The following is an 18,388-nucleotide window of genomic DNA, read 5'->3' as shown; positions in this document are numbered from 1 at the left end:
TTAAAGCTTTTCATCTTGTGAACAATATTAGGAAGATTAATTAGTAAGGACAGGGAGTCAATACAAGTAAAGACCTCGTAAAACACAATTTTTTGATAATGTCTTTATCAGAAAGGCATAAGACTCAAAATATGACTTAAATAAAAACAGAACAGCTGTCAGTGAATGCACTGAAGGTCTTGAATGGCAGTTTTGTTAGAGAGTTGTATTTATAATAACTGATAGTTATACACATAGAAAGTAAAACAAAGCATTTACAAACGTTGGTATGTATATTTATATAATTCTGTCAAAGTATTTAGAATGAAAATAATTGTAAGCCTGGTGCCTAAATTTTATCTTCAGGTTCCAAACCAGAATTCATTGAGGCATATAATCATCTGTTGACTGGTCTTAGGCATACATTTTGTGAGTGAGAGAATAGATACAGGATAAGCTCTTTCATTGCCAAAAAATGTCACAGATTTCCTTGAAATTGGGTGACATCTATCAGTTTACTTACTTTACCTATACTTCACCTTCTACTTCTTTTTTTAATTCCTTTCTGTGAAAATGACTTACTCTTGTTTATAAACATGAAAGATAAAATCTTTGAGTGCCATGAACAGTGAATGTGCAAAGGCTCTGAATTATTCATAGGGCAGATGTGTGAAATGCTGGACTTTCTGCAATCCTAATTTCATATTCTCCTACTGTTTCTTGAATGAATTATAAGGTATTTTAAGATCCTGTGAGTGTTAGTGGGCATGTGGTTTTTGTTAGTGTTTTTTTTCCTGTGACTAATGTCCACTGTAAAGTCATTTTTTATTTTCTGAGCTGTATCATACACTGAGTGCAGTTAGATTATTAACTAATTTCTAAGGTGAAAAACTAGTTAATAATTGGCTGAAGTGTGCCAATATATTTCAATATATTTTCAGCTGAATTTATAAAAAAATGGAATTTCTTTTTTTTTTATCTCACAATTATTTTATACTTTAGTATAGTGTTGCAGTCTTTAACATTAAGAAGTTACAGGTAAATTATTTTTTCAGTCAACCATTGTCTATCTAGAAGAAATTAATCAAAACTCTTCAGGATCTTAGTCATATTACCAGAGTGGAAACTGGAACCGGTTAGTTGTGTTGGAAATGACATATTGAATTATTTCTAGCATAGGAAGTAAACATAATTTTGGAATTAGAAATAGATGTCAGGTGCTGTGGTCAGATTTATTTGTTAGGTGATTTTTTAATTATTATTTTACAAGAACAGAAAGAAGTCTGCTGTAATGTTGCTTTGTTTTAATACATGTTGTTGAAGAAGTCCCAGTCATTGCAAAACTTGCCATTGAATTATTAACACATAATCCTTTCCTTGATTTATTAGTCTGTACTGAATTGCAGCCAGTTGAACACTAATAACGGTTCTGCATCTTACACTTTATTTCTGTTCTCACAAGGTTATTACATAATTAGGATATTTTTTATAAGCAAAAGGAATACCAGGGAAGAACTTCTCTTAGTTTTCTTTTGCTTGCATTGACATCTTTACCAATGACCTTGATGACTTTCTTCACATTATAGTTCTTTTCCAGGATTTTGCTTTTCTTGGTAAGTAGAAGTGGCATTTAAGTGAGGGGAAAAAAGAGTGAAAATGCAAACTGTTTTTTGTTTTAGGTGTTTGCCTAATTACTGTGAACATGGTGGTGAGTGCTCACAGTCCTGGAACAGTTTCCACTGCAACTGTGCCAATACTGGTTACAAGGGAGCTACTTGTCACTATCGTAAGTCTAAGATGTTTTCTGATTTCTGACTGTGCTTTTCCTTCTGACTGAATTTCTTCACCACAAAACAAAATTAAAAAAAAAGAGACTAAACCAAACCAAAAAAATTTGAACTTATCATTCATAAAATATTTTAAGTCATAAAAGTAACCATGATTTGGTTTCAGAAAAGGCCTTGGGAACTCAAAATATGTAACAAAAAACAAAAAACAAAAACAATAAAAAATTGAAAATTTAAGTGTTTTTCTTTCACATTTTTTGTATTTTGTGTGGTATTACTATGCAATACCCTCTGTCATCCATATAATTCCACTTTCTGAAGCAATGTATCTTTTAGAAATATGGTAAATTCATCTTCATTCATCACAACAACTAATATTTGTTATTTCTGAGCCAGTGAGACTACATGCATGTCCAAAGATAATCCTGTGCTAAACCTCAAACACATGTTTATGTAGTTTGCTGGATCAGAAAGTAGATTAGGAGAAAATAAAATAAACACATTTTGAAAACCTAATTGAATGTAACTTAGGTAATTTCACAGGAGATGCTTTACTTTGGTACTGCTTTTAGCGTATTCTGGAAAAAAGATAAAAGAAGTATTCTGGCTTTCACTACCTACCTCTTAAGTAAAAATCCATATACGTTTACTTTGTTTTTTTATACAAAGATTTCCCTAATCATCAGATAAATGATTCTGTACTTATACATTGTCTATATAAAACCTATACAATCCCTTGTGGCAGCTTTCACAGAAAGAATGTATGTCTACCCAAATGGGATTTTTTGAGAAATCACTGATTTTAAAAGACTGCATATTTAAGTCTTGATCATACAAAGTCAACAACAGTCATAAATAACAGTATTAAGAAAAACCATGTAACATAGGAAATATGCCAATGGTAAAGAAGATTTTGAATACCATGGTATATCACATTAAACTCTGATGAGTGCAGAGTGAAGATGAAGGTGATTTGATTCATTGCAATTTGAAAAGTCACAAATTGGATCATCTGGTGATGTATATGAGGACAGATGCAGGTGAAGGTTCCCTGATGATTAGGACTCAATGAGAAGTGTAATAATATGAGTTACAAATGTTTTTTATTGTCAAAAATAATAATGAATAATCAAATTTTGTAATTTCTAAATTTAGCTAAGAGTACTTATTCTAAGGAACAATAAAATTGCATTTTAAAATTGCATAAATTGTTTATTATGGATAATTCCTAGGGTAAGTAAAATGAAGGATTTGGCTTTTTTATAGCTGTTGCAATGTCATGTCAGTAACCATCAGGCAAAAAAATAGAAAGATAACACTCTTAAAATACTAGCTTATTTAAAAATGTTGTATAGCACTCATAACTACTTTTCATTAGTAATCTGGCAGCTCATTCTTTTTGGCATAATTTTTTTAAGCTTTGATAAATGATAAATTACAGTTTAATTTTGAAATGAAATATCAATACATTATGACTGCTCAAAAGAAATAAAATGGTTAAAGGAGAATTTAGATTAATATGTCCAGCTGTGACATTATCATTATGCTTCCTGAGATACAGTTACAGAAGTGGACTCATACATCTTTTTTTTTCTCACATATTTGATATATAAGAGGTATTAGAGATTTATTTTTTTTTTCGAGACCTAGATTGATATAAAGTATACATGACAAGGAACCAAGGAGCTGTCTTTTTTTTTTTTTTAATTTTTTTTTTTGCTTATTTAATTATTTTATTGAAATCTCTGACAAGTCACATTTCCATTTAAAATGGGAAACAATGAGAAGTGTGAAGGCTGAAAAATGCTTATCTTCTGCTTACGTTACAACAACAGCAGCAACAAAAATCTGATTTGGTTGAGGTAATTAGTGAGGGTTTCCTCAAAACCTGATTACCAGGGTCTAAATAATAACCTTGGCATTCTAGCATTATTCAGCAATTTTACAACCATTTACTCACTCATATTTCATATGTTCATTCCAGAAGTTTTGAGCTGGAAGTTTAGAGTAAAATACTTAAAAATGCACCCTATGATCTCCATGATAAACCAAATATGCTTAACAATTTCTAATAAAGGCATAATTTCAATTGAATTAATTTTTCTTCATTCTTTAGCAGAGATGGAACACATCCAACTTCTTTTCCCAATGTCAAGGGTCATGCACATATTTTTTTAATTCCCTGAATAAAATGTAAAATCATGCCATGGCATTTGTGATGAAATGTGTTCTTTTGCAGCCATCTATGAGCAATCATGTGAAGCCTATAAGCACAGAGGGAACACTTCAGGCTTTTACAATATTGATTCAGATGGAAGTGGCCCCTTGGGACCATTTCTCGTATACTGCAATATGACAGGTGAGGTGATAAACTTCCTTAACTTACAGCTGTGACTGTATGCATGCTCATTACACTGAAAAACGAGTTATCAAGTGAGAAGTCTCTGCAGTTTACGAATTTAATGTAAACATGCACAACAAAATGAAGGTGACCCTTTAGCTCAGGATATTGGGCAAATAATTAGGCATAAAAATTAGAATTGTAACAGGATTCAGGCTGTGAAGCTAATACAGCATTCCTGTTTTGCTTTGCATAAATGGGGTATGTGTTCCATATGTTGACAACGTCATACTAGTTCATTTTGGGGAGCAGCTTTCTTTTTACTGAAGTTGCAGCCTCTCAAGGATACTTAAGAAAATGAGAAATAAGTTGTTTTATGAGAAATTTGCTGACTCTTCCCGATAGCCTTCTGAAAAATTTTAATTTAGATCTGGCCTTTGTTGGAAGGAATATAGATATTAAACTTCATCTTTCAAACTGCATGGTGATCATTTAGAGAATACAAATACAACCAGTCCATCCAACTTGCAGCCTCACCTTTGGCCACCCTGTTTCCCTTCTGCAACCAGTTCTTTGAATCTGATCATGTAGGTAACTACAAGTTTTAGCTGTCAGTTTGTTTTCGGTCTGCTTTTTAACAAAGCAATTGATTCTATCTCTTTATTGTGTATGGTATATTGGTATTTTAACTAAGCTTAAATTTAACTGGCTTATTGGAATTTATTGTTGCTGGATTTGTGGCTGTCTCCTTTACTTAGCCCCTTTAATATGATTTGCTTTCCAGCAAAAATGATGGGAATATTTTACTGTTTTATTTGACAAAAATTTAGTTTTACAGTTATAACTGTTTAAAAGAATACATGAGTAATCTAGATTTGAACTGGGTAGGGCTAGATATGCCCGAAGTGTTGAGAACTTGTCTCAGAAACCTTATAGTAAGATTCTGATGTTGACTTGAGCAATTTACCTAGTCTTACCATGTCAGCTCCTGACTTTGACTTCTACAGTGAATTGTGCTTTCTCACAATAAGAACACTTCAGATTGGCATGGGCTCTTAAAAAGAAATATTCTAGTGTCCTGTGAGACTAAAAAGACCAAAGAATCATGGCAGAAAGATGACAATTTTTCTAAGTGGGTATAACTCTCCAAGGTACAGTGTAGTGTCTGATTTATCCTTGTGTGTCCATGAACAGCTGTTCCTGTTTTCCTCAGTCACTCCTTATTCACCACATTAAGCAAACATCATTGATCAGTTCCTCATCTCAAGATGCATTCTGACAGGATGAATCTTCTATATTTGTTTTGTTCCCAGTTTCCTCATGACTGGTATTCCCTTTTCCCATCAGAGGCAGGGAAGGCAGATGCCCACATTTCCTACTGCACTGCCTTGTCTTTGACATTCATGGGGCTTTATTTCAGGCAGCTGGGAGGGAGGTGCCATTCCCTGATTTTATTCTTGGAGCTCAGTTTCAGAATCAAAAGCCTACAGTCCACACTTAATTGCTGTCAACAACACACTGTCAATTAAGATGCTAAAAACTTTGCAGTTTTCTGGTTTTTTGTGTTTTTTTGGGTTTGTTTGTTTTTTGGTTTTTTGTGGTTTTGGGTTTTTTGGGTTTTTTTTTTGTTTGTTTGGTTGGGGTTTTTTTTGTAATTTTGGGAATGTGACCTTGAGTTGAATATCGAAACTGCTTATCTTCATTTTTATGTTCAGTGTAATGTAGAGATGTATTTGTGTCTGTATGTATGTCCATCTACCAAAAAAACCCCACAACCATAGAAAACAGCACCCAGAACAAATAAAGGAGCCAAAATTTAAATTCGTATTTCCAGCTATCGGGTTTTTGATACTCTAATTACATCCTTAATAAAATTATATAATTAGATGAAATATATTTAATTTCATTTTTCTGACTAGTTCTTATCTCTAAATGACCATAGTTCTATTCTCTTTATGGATATTTTATAATATCTGCCATGTGCGGCCTATAGACAGCTGATGAAATAAAACACAGGTCTAGTTAGAATACTACTATTACAATGTCTGAAATATTATATCGATACTAAAATTTAGAAAAAAATAATAATTCTTACGATTTTTCAAATTACACTGACCAAGAAGATACATGAATACGATGACCATGAATCTAAAATTGACTGTCCCAGATGGACTTTAACTGGAAGCCTTCTTGCACCTACCTTGAGAAGGGTTTTGGTCAGGAAAGTGAGGCTTACAGATTTTGAAAGTGGGAGCTGAAACAGAATAAGCTCATTTTTTTCCTATTCACAGGTGAAGGGGCTTGACAGAAATACAAAACAGAAGAATTATATGAGCCTTCATCATGAATACTATTTAATTTTAGGTGGCAGTAGTAATTAACCTTCATATAATCTTAGTTTTATAGTTAGCACAGTAAACGCAAGAACTTCTGCTTCTTTGTATCATACAAAAGGCCTGTAGGCCGTTTTCTCATACAGAATAAATTAATTCAAGCTATAAGGATGTATGTAATGTAGGTAGATTCTAGGATAGAATTAGTGTTTAAATGCATTATTTAAGCCTGGGGAAAGTCACAATAGTAAGTGCTTTTTCTTTCTAATCTTTCATTGCAATTTACCAAGTAAACAATATTTTATTTCTGATACAAATATTTGGGTGTCATCACATATTCTTTCCTTATTCAATAATCATAACTAGCTGAATACCTGTTACAGTCATGGTACAATGATCTATCTATGAATAGAAAAAATGAGTAATTGTTTTCATTTTTGCTCAATGATTTATGTTTATTTCATGCGCCCCAAAGAGCTTTCTGTGATCAAAGAAGTTATCTTGAAGTTTAGCTGATTTCATGCTACATGCTCTTTCCATTACTAACTTCTGCAGCTTTCTCATTCCTTATTACTTTTCACATGTGTTTTGAAAGATGCAACGTGGACAATTATACAGCATAACAGCACCAACCTAACCAGAGTTAAAAGTGCTAATCGAGAGAACCCACACACTGTGTTTTTCAAGTATTCTGCCAGCCTAGACCAGCTTCAGGCTACAATAAACCTTGCAGATCACTGTGAACAAGAGCTTGCTTACTACTGCAAAAAATCAAGGCTTGTAGATAAGTCAGGTAAGTAAAGAAGTCAAACCTTATTATGTTGCATTGTGCCTTTATTTTTACTGGTCACTAAAATTCTTTATTTCTAACAAGGCTATGGCATTTTGCTACTATGGAGTTTCAACTACTTCAAATAATGAGTTCTCAGATTTCTGTAAGTTACCAAGAGATATTTGAACCAGGAAAATTCAAATGTCGATTTATAATGATTTTTTTTTCAGAGAATTAAATTCTCAAGTTAATTTCTCTCATAAGACATTTAAATTAACAGAGATTGTTATTAACAGATCCCCTCTTGTTTGGTATTCCAAGATTTTTTTAATTTTAATGAAGGAATTAAATTATTACTGAGGAAATATCTTCTTTAAAAGAACAGAAATTAGTGTGTAGATACCAGGAGAAGTTAATGTGTGCACTTAATGTGCATATTGTGAGTGCTTGACAAAACACATCAATAACATTGAATTTCCAGTGTCCAATATAAACATTCTTTAAAAGCTCTCTAGTTAAAATGTGGATTATTGACAAAATTATAATTGCTTTAAGAAATAAAGAGAGGTCTGATCTACTTAAAGAAAAGTGAAGTTATGTAGTATATTTAAATTTTAACTCTTACTGACAGAGAGCTGGTGTTCAAAGACTTTACTGTGAACATCTAAGCACTCCAAATACTGTAGAGGTAAAATCCTCATTGTTTACTGTTTTTTGAAAAACTAAGTGAAATTTTTTGACTTGTGCACCAGAAACTCTTAAGATGCTAAATATTGATTCCTTGGCATTCTTTCCTACTAAGCAGAGAGAATATCTCTGCGTGAAGTCCTCTCTGGTTCTATGTCTAAGCTCTTTCTTTATACATTCTTTCTCCCTAATTATGGCATGGACATCTCTGGGCTTTTTAGACTGGTGTTCGCTCTTGGAAGAATATCTGTTTGAAAATACCTCCACAGCAAAAAAAGTGAACCTGCTGCTTAAAGATGTCCCAATGAGCCTTCCTTTTACAGTGGACTCCAAATTAAAACTATGTTTAAGTGTTCAAAAGCCTGGTTTGCCTCAAGCAGAAAGATTAAAGACTATTGTTTTGTCCAAGGAGATTGCTTGTAAATGTGCTAAAGTAATTCACTGTTTTTATTGTTATGCTGTTTATATTACATATCACTGCATATTTATAATATGCACATAAATGTGCTAAAATAAATGCCTTCAAAATGTGCAAAGTCACCTGTGGTAAGTCATCCAAAATTTAGTTTTGAATGCTAAGAATAAATAGACATGTGAAAGTTACATGAGACTTATAGCAATTTTCTAAAATAATTCTTTTGTTTAAACACAGCTTAATCACTCTCATTTCTGCTGTTTATAATCTTCACTAGGTATGCCTGAGAAATAGAAAATTTGATGATGGTTACATAATATATTTTTGGAAAATACAATCCACCTAATCTTTAACTGTAATCTTTAACTGACTGAATTTTAGGAATGCATTTTATTCACTCCGTCTGGATGGCATCTGCAAATGATGTCATTAGGAAAGTCATTGGTTAATACATTTATGTGATCATTATGAAGAAATCTCTAACTATTTTAATTAATGGCTTTATTTTGCTTAGACAGTAGTTTCTGCCAAGGAAGGGAAAAAAAAATAGGCTAATCAGTATGAACTTGCAGCATTTCAGTAAATACTCTCTTCTTACCCTGCTATATGAACAAATGACTGAGACCAGCTTTTAAACATACCCCAATGTCCCTAGTGAAACACTGGGAATGCTAATTCATGACTACAATATAAACCTAAGGCATGCTGTTAAAGGAGCAGAAATATTCTGCTTTTTACAGTCTTAGTTGTTAGAACCTTTTTAAAGTGTTGTCTGATAAATTATTTATACACAGTCTCTGGGTTTTCTTCCTCCTGTGATGGTTTGCAAACACAAACACTGATATTGGACATTGATGCCATTATGCAAGCTTGACTTTTCGAAAAACTGCTCACACTGGTTTTTGGCCTGCTGGGCTGACAGTTGTGTGGTTATGAATGCAGTCAATATGTTCGCAATCTGAAAGATTGTCAGTGTAACAGAGGTTTTATCTAACAGTGAGGTTTAATAAGCAGTAGCAGTTGTAAGTAAAGTTGAGAGTAGAATAAATTCCAGCTTCTTCGTGGGGGCCAGGTGCTGAAAATGGAACTCCAGCAGAAACAAAAAGAAATGCATCCGTGAGAAACTATAATTTAACAATACCTGATTTTTTCTCATGCGTTGACTTTCATACATCCACCACCCTTCTTCCATCTCATTTGAGATTGTTTATCTTATGCTTCATATTGTTTAGCTATTATGCGTTCTGTAGATATTTCTTCTGTTGCTATGCTTGCTTGGCAATATCTTTAAGCTTATTCTGCAGTACTGTAACATTAAGGAAACACACAGTTTTGTCATTTTGCTACAAACAGTGCTGACTGGGGGCACCACAGAGAGATGTAATAGTACAGGGCTACCTCATTTCTGCTCACCACATATATCAACTTGCTTATGGGGCCACCATTAACATGATTTCTATTGTCTCTGAGTATATAAATTCTGAATCTGCTGTCCATGACCTAGCAGCTGTCTTTGGGCATTTCTGATTAACACTACTATTCATCTGCTTAAAGTTCATCACAGATGTGGGTAGTAGTACTCTGTAGTACTCTTGGTAGTGGGATGAGGCCGTTTCTGTGACTTCCCTCATTCAATTTCTGGTAGTTCCAACGTATGAAATTGATCTTTACTTGGGAATATAAACTACCCTGATTTTTAGGATGATTATATCTCCTCTTTCATGGACCATTTTAAAATGAATTATATAAATGGGCTGCTTAAGATAAATTATTCTAATATCATGGCTGGCTGAACTAGGTACTGTGAGTTCCCTTTTCCACTAATGCAAGCAAAAATCTGTGACAATTACTTAATATGTGAAAACGAAGTATTAAAATGAATAATTACTTATCAAGTAAAGGTGGAAATATATTTTTTTCCTGGTCATTTAAAGGTTTTAGATTTGAGCAGGGATTTTTGTCTTCTTAACCTTTTGGAAAATTATTTTGATGGGAAACCTGAGAGAAGTAGGAGACAAGACTGGGCACTGATTTTCTCTAACTTGCTTTTTAGATGGGATGCCACTGAGCTGGTGGATTGGAAGAACCAATGAAACTCATACTTACTGGGGAGGTTCCTTGCCTGCTGTACAAAAATGTGCTTGTGGACTGGAGGGAAGCTGCATTGATTCCCAGCATTACTGCAACTGTGATGCAGACAGGGATGAATGGTGACTTTTTACTGTTGATTATTTACAGTACTTCTTTTGTTAAAAGTAAATAAAGAAAACATACAGACCTTAGCATATTTATAATACCAAGGCAGTCAGAAATATAAGTCATCGGATTCTTTGCTATAGAACATATTTTTCCACAAAGTTATTGCTATGTACATTAGGTATAATTGCTAATTCTTTCACTCTAAATTTTGGGGAAGTTCAATTTTGCAGATACTTTCTAGTGCTCTAGTGTATTGCATGTTACAGATTTAAACTATAGTTCTTTACCACAACTTCAGTTAATTTTAGACTACTGAATGTGATTAAGTTAAAATGTTCTTTAAAAAAGGTTATTTTAGCATAATTTATAACTACACTTTAAGGTTTAGCTTTTTTTCATCCTTTTTTTCCCATCTAAAACATAGACAATTAAAATTAATACTCTTTCTATCAATGAAGCAGAGCACTCATGTGGAGTCCTGTTCAAAGAGAATGAATGAATTACATCTTCCACTTGTGCCTAAAATTCTCTGGTGTCATTTAGAATTACTTTCATATAAATAATATAATGGATGACTTCTTTTTACAATGTCAAATCTGAACTTGACTTTTCATTTAGTAGGATCAGATACAACTTTCTCAACAATGCAGTACAGGATTTGGTAAAGCAGAGGGACTTCTCAAATGAAAGCTCTTCTGTTGCATAAACTTTTACAGTCTTAAAATTGTGAAGTCCATTTAAATTACATAAATCAAGTTCAATGAGTACATTAACATGTGCATCTTAAAAAAATGCATCAACATCAATTTTTTTGAAAGTGGGAAAATGTAAGGAAGATACTTAGGAACAGCTTGACGTGTGCAAAATTAAGCACTGCACCATTTTTTATTTCTGAAGGTCCACCCTTCCTTTAAAGGACTGACCAGTGAGTTGGGTTGGAAAATGCTTGTTCCCTCAACATGGGCAGGGAATTCAGCAGACACAGAAATGAAAGTACAAGAAAGAGTTAATCAAAGAACAATTCTTCACAAGCTTCAAAGATTTCTGGAGAAAAGAATTTGCTATTGCAGTAAAATTCACAGGGTGATATCTGCAATGTTTATTCCAATAAAGAGATAAACAAAACACACATAACACTAAGAATTTCCCTATTATTATGTTGTATGAAAATAAAAACAGTATTAATTTGTAACATGAAAATAAGTGCTAAAAGGCAAATGAATTATGAGAAAAAAATTAGCACAGTTGCTTATACATGTAAAATATTCTTGCTCAGTTTTGTCATTTGTTCAATAAAGGTTAATTTATAATAGTAACGTATTTGTAAATACAGTATATGAGAGGATTATATGCATATCTTCACATACACATCCACTTCCAGTAAGTTTCTGAGGTATTTATGAGAGTATTAAATTTCAAGAATAATGAGTTTGGGTTTATGTTTCTGTTTGTATCCACTTTTGACACTTATAAGTAGAGATTCTTCCCAGTAACTCCAGTATTACAGAGGTTACATGTACACTCATTTTTGTACTTGTGATTACTGTTGTATTTCCCTAGAGACTACTGCTTTGGATCAGTTGATACTTCTAGTAGATCTCAACTAGATACAGTTCACTGGGGGGAAAAGTAGGTACAAGCTGTGCTTGTTTGAGATGCATTTTGATCATAGACAACTAGTTACACACTGTGGTTTTGAAACACTGGTTTTGACAGTCTACTTTAATAGCGAAATCTTATTTCATACATGGGACATAAATTTAACTCTAATGAAAAACACCTCTAGAACTTTAGAATAGAATTGTTTTTAAAAAAATCTGGTCCTAAAAATTTAAAAATTGCAACTCCTCTCCACAGAAGATAAATTCTATACACTTTCCTTTTGTTTACAGTGCCGTTTTACTGAAGCAAACACTTCTGGTGTTTTGAGGGATTTTCTTTCAGTTCAAAATTAGAAACCTGAAATATCTCACCTTGTGAAAAATTAGCATTTATAAAAACCCCATGTTTTGCATTCCTCAGTTAAGCAAAATAGCTTACTAAAAAATGTCCATTTTTCTTCACTGTGCTTCAAAACAGATGAACAGAAATTATATGCAGGAGAAAGATGACAATGATAGGAAAGAGAGAGGGGAGAGGAGAAAAAAGTCACTAATTTTATTCAGCAAGAGGGCACAGTCTCTCCCTATTGTGTTAGTCCCAGTGCACTGTGTACTGACAGACAAGATTGCTAAGCCTGATGACATTCTCAGAGAAGCATGGATTTCTTCCTGATGTATGTCTCATGTTTAATCTCTAAGTGGTGGAGCTTCTAGATTACTTCTCCACTCCGAGTTTCTCCTGTTTATTCTGAACTATTTGCTTTGCCCTTTAGAGGGAAGATTGAATGTATTGATTTGACAAATAGAATTTTCCAGAATAGTCCTGAGTAACTGAACATTTCCATGGGGTTAGGGAAAGGAATTTTAGGGCCAAAATTGGTGCTTATGAAATTTAAAAATTCAGTTCTGACACTAAGTCAACAAAGATTTTAAACAAGGAATTAGATCTAATATTACAAGTATTAGATGTCAGTTCCGAGTGCAAATTTACATATTTTCTTTTCTGCAGGTTTCATCTTCGTTGCATATACTGCTTTTCCTGTAGTCAGCATGACTTTGTACATTTCTATTTGATTTTTTAAAATTTTTTCAGGGTGGAAAAAAATAAAAAAAATTAGGCTTACTTTAAAGTTATATTAAGCCATTAAATATTCCATATTGATGATGGAGTAAATTAGAGATGCAATATGTCCTCAGCAACATAAAATGCACTTGCAAATCTGACTTGAGCATATTCATTGACTTAGGAAAGCAGTTAGGTGCCCATTTATTCAAGAGGACTTTTTTCACGCTTGTGTAGACCAGCACAACCATAAAAATACCCACTTTCAATGAAATTCTTTCAGTCCTGTCAAATGAGTTCAATATCAACTCCAAAACTTAGGTTTCTATTCACAGTTTTATGTATCACATATATACAAACACATACACATATAAATATTTGGGCATCCTTTTTCTTTTCTTGATGTTTTCTTTTCCTCAGTAATGTGTCAATTATAATGAAATATTTATTGGAAACATTTAGGAGAGCTGTGGCTTTCATTTTACCTTTTCAGGACTAATGATACTGGCTTCCTCTCCTACAAGGACCATCTACCAGTAACTGAAATTGTGATCACAGATACTGACAGACCAAACTCAGAAGCTGCTTACAAACTGGGGCCTTTGCTTTGCCGTGGTGATAGTAAGTAACAGTTGAAGAGTTCTGTTAATCAGTGATGCATTTTGTCTGCAATAACTTTCAAAAGTTATTTGTTACAACCCTAAGATAAAATTCTCTAAAAATTTCATCCCATTTTTTTTGGAATTAGAAAAAAAAAACCCACCATCATCCAGTGCAAACCATTGAAATGGTAAAAATGTATTTTTCGTGATACGTATCAATAGTGAAAACAGAAAGTGTTATAATAGTTTTCAAACAGATATTTTGCTTTACCCAACTGGAATTAAATTATGAATAAAGCATTACATGAAGGGGAATTCATAGCTGGTTACTGTGTCTTGGGGAAATACCCTTCACTGGCCATGCATGCATCCATCATAAAACATTACACATATTTCTGCCTCTGAATTTTTATGCAGCTAGGAAAACTGTGGGAGGGTTATTCAGTGTATGCAATATTGACCTGCAAATTTTCAACTACATGTAAGAATTTAAATTTTATAAATTTACACAATAATTCTAGGTTTACATTCTGAATACATATTGTGGTAACCAGAATCATATATTTGTGCAAAACTGGCACCTTATTGAAGATTTGTGATAATACTTCTGTTTTTAATAATTTCCCTGTTCAATGAAAAAGAGAACATTTTTGGCTTATGGTAACATTTTACACAAAATTCTATGTCTGCTGCTGTTTGCAATCAAAAATTAGGGATTAGGAGAAGAAATACTATAAACAAGCCCAAAGAACTCAACTGAAGAGTTAGATGGGCCATATTTGATATACAGTTGAGTAAGTTTTTACAATATTCAATTAGGTTAATTTTTTTAAATAACATGTTACCATATTAGTTTTCATGAATTTACCTGTTATCTATAATAATTACTACATTTAACATATAATAGATGTAATAGTTAGAAATTTTTGTATTCTTTATGTGGTTTTCTTCCTTCATCATACAATGTCATGTTTGGTTTTCAAATTACTTCAGCTTATATGATTAAGAGAAATACCAGTAAAGTACTGGTGAAGTATATATAAAAAGCAAAGAAAATATATATATATAAAGTATTTATATAAAGTGTATATATATAGATAGATATAGATATATATAGATATAGATATCGTATTTATATGAAGTGTATATATATATATAATATATATATATAAAGTATTTATATAAAGTGTATATATATAGATAGATATAGATATATATAGATATAGATATCGTATTTATATGAAGTGTATATATATATATAATATATATATATAAAGTATTTATATTTTTAAACTCAGTCAGGAAAGTACATAGATTAAGAAAATATAAATTAGTATGTATTTATTTTTGTGTCATCTCCGTCTTGTCAGGGTAATTATGCCTGGAAGATTTGTTAACAGATGTGTGTTTCAGCACTGCATTCTAATTTTCCATATGAAAATTTATAAGACTTAAAAATCCCATTGGGTTCTTTCACTTCACTAGTCTGACATCTGAATGTGAACTGATAATTTTTCCTACATATCATGAGGCTATGATACAGTATTATGGTTTAATTCAGCGTGACAGGACCTAAGGAGGTCTCCTGCTTATAGCAGGATTATCCATGAGTTGAGATCTGGTCTCTCAGTGCTTTGTCAAACTGGTGTTTGAAGCACCCAAGCCTGCACTGCTTCTCTGGGCAGTCTCTTCCGCTGCTTGGCTGTCCTCAGTGAGAATTGCTTTTTACTTTTATCGAGCCTGAAACTCTGTGCTTTCACCATAACCACTGCCTTTGATACTCATACCTTATACCAATGCAGAGATGCTGTATCTGTCTCTTTGATGATTTCCCCTTAGGTTTTGGAGTCTGCTATCAGGTTCCCCAAAAACCTTTCTGCTTCCCAGGCTGAAGCAGCCAAGTTCCTCCAGCCTGAAGGGCAGGACAGCTGCTCCACATCTGAACCTTCTTGTTGCCTCCACAGTACTTGTTCCTGTTTATGAATGTTTTCTGTTGCTAGGGGAAGGGAAATTGGAAGCCCAGTGCAGGTGTTCTCTAGCAAATACTGAACAGACAGGATAACCAGCTCCCTCAATCGACTGGCCATGCTCACTCAGCATACCTCCGTTGTAGCCACAGACAATGAAGCCAGTGACAAAGACAGCAATGAAACAGAAGCACTTAAAGCTTTTGCAGTTCTAATTACTGGGGGGAAGCAGTTGAATTCCACTACTCATCAACTATTCCCAACTATTATTAGTTACATAACCTGACCTCAGATGTGACAGATCTTAAAACACGGAAGTCAACTAGCTTCCTCAGAGTAATCTCTAAAACATACAGACATTTCTGACACCCACTGACCTCCCCGACTTCATCTGATGTTTGCTTAGTCTGGGTGATTGAATTGCTGCAATATTTCACACTGATGATGAATGATCACAGTATTTCTAGACAAGCTGTGATAGAGAATTCTAAAATAGTGTGAGAACAAGCACAAGAACTCAGTCTGAATGTCAGAGAAATATTCCTGTAATGTCATACAACATTACAGCATTTAACTTCGAAAAGAAGTAATTTTGAGCTGAAATAAGCTCAATGAAAAGATTGCAGAATATAACAGTTCATTGTCATAATACAGCAAAAACCTTGAAATAAGAACATTGATTTTGATTGTTAAATAATGCATTTTTTCTCAGTCATTTACGTTATAAAGACAGTACGAGAAGAATGTATTTAAGGCAGTGAGAACTAAAGTTTGAGAAAACACAATTTCTGAAGGAAAATGATTAGATCATAAATTTTGACATAAGCCCAAAGTGCAATTTGTTAAGAAAACCACAAATTTGATGAGTTTATATAACAAAATATCTAAATAAAAGTTATTATATAATTTATGGTATGTTATATATATATATATATATATATATAAAATTAGATTATCAAATAAATATTTTATAGCACGATATGTAATGAAGTCCAGAGAAGGGCAGTGAGGCTGATGAGGTACCTAGAGGGTAAGTCCCAGGAGGAGAGCTGAGGGAGCTGGGGTTGTTTAGCCTGGAGAAAAAGAGGCTCAGGGGAGACCTTATCACTCTCTGCAACCATTTGACGGGAGTGTGTAGCCAGGTGGGGATCAGCCTCTTCCCCCAAGCAACCAGGGGCAAGATGAGAGGACGCAGTCTCAAGCTGCACCAGGGAACATTCAGGCTGGACATCAGGGGAATTTCTTTATGGAAAGGGTTGATAAGCATTGGGGTGAGCTGCTCAGGGAGGATATGGAGTTACCATCCCTGGAGGTGTTTAAGGAAAGACTAGATGGGGCACTCAGTGCTATGGTCTAGTTCACTAGGTGGTGTCCAGTCAAAAGTTGAACTTGATGATCTCAGAGGTCTTTTGCAATGTAATTGATTCTGTGATATATCCTACGTACAAAATTATATATACATAGGAAATTATACATATTTATATATAATATGTAGACTATATTAAAATATATTAATATAATCACTCGTATACAATATATTATGTCTTACAATAAATACTGAGTGTAGGACTTAGATATTTTCTTCTAATGGTCATTATGTATGAGCAGTAGATTCTATAATGAACATTTTCTTTAATATTCAGTTTTACAGTTAGTGTAAAGAGCTATGACTTGCAGTAATTTCTGAGTTCTACATCTTAATTTTCACACTAGAAAACTGATGAAGTTTAAACTATCTTGCCGGGCCACTGCTTCTAGCAACAATTTGAAGTTACAGAAGGAAATCAGACCATTTCTAAGACTTTTTTTCTAACCTGAGGTTGCTGACACCCATGAGGGTCTAATTAAATATACTTTTAATCACATTTTACTTTGGATAGGTGAAGAATGCAAAAAAGGTCGAGTGGCAAATACCTGTTTTTCAGAAGTGCTGTCAAACAAGGGAGAACAGGTATTCCTGGACTCACAATGTGATTTGAATACTCTTTAAAGAGATCATTGTTTCTTTTTTCTTCTGTCGCTCTCTAGAACTAAATGATACAATTATACTTCACAGGGGATATTCTTTATTAAATAGGTTTTTGTTCTATCTGACAGACATAAGCTTTTCAGAATAACTGACTAGAATACTATGTAAAAACATGGAGGAGAAGGTTTGCTGGTATTTATAATACATTCAGTACTTCATTAAATGACTCGAATCTAAAAGATCATAAATTCTTATTGCATCAATAATCTATTCCTTGTAGGACAGCTACTTGGGAGGAAAAGAAAATTGCTTATGCCCACAGCAAAATAAACTAGAACCATGAAAAATTGGTTGAATTGAATTGTCATAAACTATGCACTCCGCTAAGTTTCCACGTCAGAGTTACTTATTTGAGTGCTTCTGAAAAGTTATGTATCGAATGCATCCAGCAGAAGTTACCTATTCATTGTTGCATATTTTTTTTTATTTTCACTCTTTTATTTAACATTCTATTAGTGTACTTGGCTCCTATTTTTTTTTTTTTAGGTTTTAAGGATTGATCTCTTTAATGAGGTATCTTACTTATAAGAAAACCAAACCATATTAGTCAGAGCAAAGCAGGAAAGAGTAGCCTTCTGTAAGAAAAAAAACCCAAAAAACCTTAAAGCAATAT

The 18,388-nt window shown here is 33.3% G+C and overlaps 1 protein-coding gene across 2 annotated transcripts in view; it reads left to right on the top strand.

Moving 5' to 3' along the window:
* Positions 1 to 18,388, top strand: part of CNTNAP4 (contactin associated protein family member 4) — a 203,400-nt gene that overhangs the window by 154,438 nt on the left and 30,574 nt on the right. For both annotated transcript variants that reach the window (XM_015615186.3, XM_015615184.3), the window contains exons 11-15: positions 1,659 to 1,765; positions 4,006 to 4,125; positions 7,036 to 7,233; positions 10,368 to 10,524; positions 13,671 to 13,798. In XM_015615186.3, coding sequence (XP_015470672.1) covers positions 1,659 to 1,765; positions 4,006 to 4,125; positions 7,036 to 7,233; positions 10,368 to 10,524; positions 13,671 to 13,798 — 710 coding nt within the window. The remainder of the gene's footprint in view (positions 1 to 1,658; positions 1,766 to 4,005; positions 4,126 to 7,035; positions 7,234 to 10,367; positions 10,525 to 13,670; positions 13,799 to 18,388) is intronic.

Source organism: Parus major, chromosome Z (genome assembly GCF_001522545.3).
Source record: "Parus major isolate Abel chromosome Z, Parus_major1.1, whole genome shotgun sequence".
NCBI lineage: Eukaryota > Metazoa > Chordata > Aves > Passeriformes > Paridae > Parus > Parus major.
Note: the sequence above shows the minus strand (reverse complement) of the source record. Positions and strands in the feature narration are given on the sequence as shown.